Raw genomic sequence first — 5,086 nt, 5'->3', positions numbered from 1 at the left:
ATTTAAAAACATATTTATTATAAATTAATACATATCATCTATTTATAATTATTGTTTTTTTTTAATATATTTAAAATATTAAATATTTTATGGTGTTGTAACTTTTTTTAATTCATCGAGGTTAAAAAAATATTTACCACGGTACTTGAAACCACTTGATATTCGAACAACGAATCCATTCACAAATTTCTTTAATAAAATCAATGTCGTTGTGAAGTTCAAGATTTAATTCTTCACAAAGATTAATCCACGGAAAAAAATTTTCTTTAAAATCTTTTTTTGTTATTAAATAACGTGAGATCCATATCAACAACCCTTCAATCTTATCTTTCGGTTTCCATCCTTCGAAATTAATTGGACGATAAAAGCTGACTTCGCGAACATTAGTTGAACATTGTATTAAAAGTTTTTTTTCTTCATCACTTAAAATATTTTTATTAACATATAACCCCGATAACTTTCTTCCAGAGTTTAAGTAATGATTTATGAAATAATTTTTGCAAGAAGTTTCGTAAGAAGTTTTTCCATCGTCAATTGAAATCCACCATCGTTCACCAACAATTGATTTTATTTCATCAGTAAATGATGATTGACTTTCATAAAAACATTCAACGAACTAATCATGGTAATCTTTTTGATCTTTATTTTTACTTAGATAAATACAAAGACGATCTAAAGTAAAAATAATTATTATAAAAACAAACAAATAAATCATTAAAATAACATTAAAAGTTACATCATAATATTCTACATATTCATACATATAATTTTATTAATTTTTATTAATTTAATGATTGAATAAAAAATCATATAAAATCTTTTATTTTTATTAAATAGATTATATTTTACATAATGATATTATAAACATAAATTAATATGAAATTAAAATGATATATAAAAATATTAAGTTAGTGAAACTTTTAAATAAAAAAATTCTTTAATTATTTTATTTATTTAAACATTTTATCACATTTTTAAAACCAAATAATTTAAAAATAATAAATTAAATATATTTAAAATAACATAACAAAAATTATTCTTTTAAATAACTTAAATTCCAAGAAAATTTCTTCGTTCGGTTGTTTTAATAAAACATAAAACATTTTATTAAACAAGTGAATGTTTTATATAAATCAAATTTCAAAGGAAATTTTGTAAAAAGAATATTTGTTCATTCGATTTCGACGTTGATTAAAAACTTTGACGAATTTATTTCTTTAACGACGATTTATATTGTATTTGTAAAATATTGAAACTTTCAACTGGTCAAGTGCAGGAATAAAGTGCAGAAAAAAAAAGTTAAGAAAAATATTTCGCACTTCATTCCCATTATTAACCCGTTAAAAATATCCGCATTATCGCATTTTATCTGTCTTCCAAATGATATATTTTTATAAATTTTATATACAAAGAAATTAGAAAGATTCATAATAAAGAGACATTTACACATCATAGTCAACATTATTTCATCATTAGGCATAGCTACAAAATGTAATATATATAATATACTAAAACAAGCAACAAACATACCTAAGATAAACCGATAATCGATTAAATTTAAAATTTACCATAAAATTGTATCAAATGACATACTGTTTTAAAAAGTAAAAAATAAATCCATATAACAAACATTTTAATGTAAACAAGAAAATAATTCCTCATTCACAACTGTTTCATAAATACAATATTTCTCTGAAACTTTTTGCAAAAGAAACACAGGTTCATGCCAGAATATTAAACTTAGACGAACAGTCGACATTACAAATAGTACCATACTGTACAAATGTTGTAAACATATAGAACGAAAAAAAACACGTTTAAAAATATTCTTATAAAAAATTTCATACACAAATAGAGATGAAACAATATAAAATCGTTCGTTTTTATAAAACATTTCACCATTTTCATATCAATTTAAAACACTTTCCATTAACATATAACGATTAAATATATAAAAAGTTTGAAAATTATAAACACGCATCTATATGCTATTTTATATTAAAAAGAATAAGCTTAGAGATAGAAATCAAAATATTATAAAAAATGTTGCATTAAATGTTAAGGTTTATATATTTTAGCAATTAAATCTTGTATATTTATAATATAACTTAACTAATATATCCTCAACAAAAAAATACTTATTATCATCAATCTTATACAAAAGACAATGTACTTCCAACTTACTTAGAAGTTAACAAAACATATATTAATTAAAAATACATAAGTTGACTGAACTAAATCTAATCTCATTATGCCTTTCTAGGTCTCACGAAGATTTTTTATATATTCTGAAAATAATTTTTCAAAATTTATTTTTTTACATGAAATGAAAGTATTATAGACTTCACCCTTAGGTTTAGATCACGTTAAAAGCTTGATAACATGTCGAATAATAAATTATATATTTTCTTTGGTGAACATAAACTATTAATTTTAATGATGTGAAATAAATAAAACGAAAATAAAAAATTAAAAAATAGATTTAGTTACTGTTACTTTGTTTGACGTCATTAACATAATTTAAAAGCCAGAAAAAATGCGTAAAACGCGTTTTCTGAACAGAATTTACAGTTTGTAAATTATTATCAGTTACTTTAGTCATACCTAATATAAAGTTATATATTATAAATAATTTCATAAAAAATGTCTTATTATATAAACGTAACAAATGCAAGCAATCGTAACGATTTCTTATTATATAAACGTAAAAATTTCTTATTATATAAACGTAACGAATACAAGCAAAACGTAACGAATACAAGCAAATATATACAATATATATATATATATATATATATATATATATATATATATATATATATATATATATATATATATATATATATATATATATATATATATATAGAACCCTTAGATGTTGTCCTAAAGTTTTTTCCATATTTTGTTGACAAAAAGTAAAAATTAAAATGCAAGACTGGAATTTTTTTTTTTTAATAATGATAGACTGCCTGCCCCAACCAAACCCTCAGTCGATGTAGCAGCACTCCCTTGCGAGTCAGGCTATTTGTCAGTCGATGAAGCAGCACTCCCTTGCGAGTCAGGCTATTTGTCAGTCGATGTAGCAGCACTCCCTTGCGAGTCAGGCTATAAGATAGTCGATGTAGCAACACTCCGCACATGATTTACTGTAAAAAAAATAAAAATAAAAACATTTTATTAAAAAAAATAAAAATAAAAACATTTTATTAAAAAAAATAAAAATAAAAACATTGTTTATATTTTTTTTTTTTTTTTTTTTTATATATTTATTAAACACCCACTATACAAGTATACAAGGTAAATTAGAGTTTTATACATGATAATTATAAAAATCCTTGAATTATTATTATTATTATTTTATTATTATCTAGGAATATTGTTAAAAACATTCAAAATGTTTTAAAAACATTCAGAATGTTTTTAAAAACATTTTGGTCATCTAAATTTGCGTTTATGTGGTTTTTTTATATAACAATTAATTTGTAATTAAATTAATGGTTTTGACTTTCGTCCAACACGAAAATGTTGGACGAAAGTCAAAAGTAATTAAAAGTGACGTATGTGTCGGCGTAAGAATCACTTTTTTCCTTCCGCTCTTCCCAAAGCCAACAAACTATAGATCTATATATTGTATATATATATATATATATATATATATATATATATATATATATATATATATATATATAATATATATATATATATATATATATACAATACATATATAGTGGCATTTTCGCCAGTATATATATACTGGCGAAAATGCCACTCTCGTGTTCTAGCTTTGGCAGAATCGTCTTCTAGTAGTAAAGAGGAAAAGTTAGAGAAAAAAAAAATGACCGTCCAAAAGTTACTCAAAGCATCAGTCATGTAGAAGAAGAAAAAAATTTAGAAAACGATTATGAAAGTGAAGATTTTTTGTATGATTATCTGTCTCAAAGTGGCGATGATAACGTATTTTTCTCAGAAGAAATTGAGCAAAACGATATTTCTCTTGATGGCCAACTAACGAAATGGGCAGTAAAGCAAGGTTGTTCACGGGAATGTATAAAGGAGTTGTTATCTTTACTGATAGCAGAAGGGCATCGTCTGCCGAAAGATAAAAGAACATTGCTTCAGACTCCAAAATCAGTTGTTGTCGAAAGCAAGTGTGGCGGCCAATATTATTACTTTGGTCTTGAGACTGGTTTATTAAAAGCTGTTTCTGCATTAAGCAAAGATTGTTTAATTTTTAGAGACGAAACAATACTAGTAAATATAAATATTGATGGGTTACCTTTGTTTAGGTCTTCATCAATGAACCTCTGGCCTATTTTATGTAGAATTATAAATTCGAATCCTTTTATTGTTGGATTATACTATGGAAAGTCTAAACCATCTAATGTTTACGAATTTATGCTTGATTTTTTAAACGAATACAAACAACTTCAGTTAGATGGCATATGTTTTGGACAAAAGAAGTATAATGTTGTTATTAGGGCACTTATTTGTGATGCACCAGCAAGAGCATTCATCAAAGGTACAGTTAATCATAATAAATATAATGCTTGTGAAAGATGTACCGTTAAAGGAACTTGGAATGGAAGGGTGACTTATGAAAATCAAATTGTACAAGATTTGCGAATAGATGAAAAATTTAATGAAATGGGATATAAGGCTCATCAAATCACCTTTAATTTCAATCAATGTAAAATGTGTTAAAAGATTTTCCTTAGACTACATGCGTTTGGTATGTCTTGGAGTGGTAAGGCATATTCTGAATTTTATTTAAAAATGGCCCCAGGGAGTATAGATTATCACAGGTGCAATTAAATACTATTTCAAATTGATTGTTACTGTTAAATGGAAAATTTCCAAGTGAATTTGTAAGGCAACCGCGCTCATTAAGTGACCTTGACAAATGGAAAGCGACTAAATTTCGTGAATTTCTTCTTTATTCACGTGCAATTGTGATTAAAGGTGTGTTAAGCAGTTCTTAGTTTGGACATTTTCTTACACTATCGATAGCTATGAGAATTATGTTGGATGGGAATAAGGAAAGGAAAACAACTAACCTTGGCTATGCACAAAAACTCATTATTTACTT

General features: G+C 24.9%; 1 protein-coding gene across 2 annotated transcripts in view; it reads right to left on the bottom strand.

Moving 5' to 3' along the window:
* Positions 1-406: 406 nt before the first annotated feature.
* The window catches only part of LOC136075064 (NACHT, LRR and PYD domains-containing protein 12-like), a 57,753-nt gene continuing 53,073 nt past the window's right edge, over positions 407-5,086 (bottom strand). For both annotated transcript variants that reach the window (XM_065787301.1, XM_065787300.1), the window contains exon 4: positions 407-672. Coding sequence is in view for 1 of the 2 variants with exons in the window: in XM_065787300.1 (XP_065643372.1) it covers positions 617-672 (56 nt within the window). In the remaining variant the exon portion in view is untranslated. The remainder of the gene's footprint in view (positions 673-5,086) is intronic.

Source organism: Hydra vulgaris, chromosome 01 (assembly GCF_038396675.1).
Source record: "Hydra vulgaris chromosome 01, alternate assembly HydraT2T_AEP".
NCBI lineage: Eukaryota > Metazoa > Cnidaria > Hydrozoa > Anthoathecata > Hydridae > Hydra > Hydra vulgaris.
This window is presented reverse-complemented; position numbering and strand designations above follow the sequence as displayed.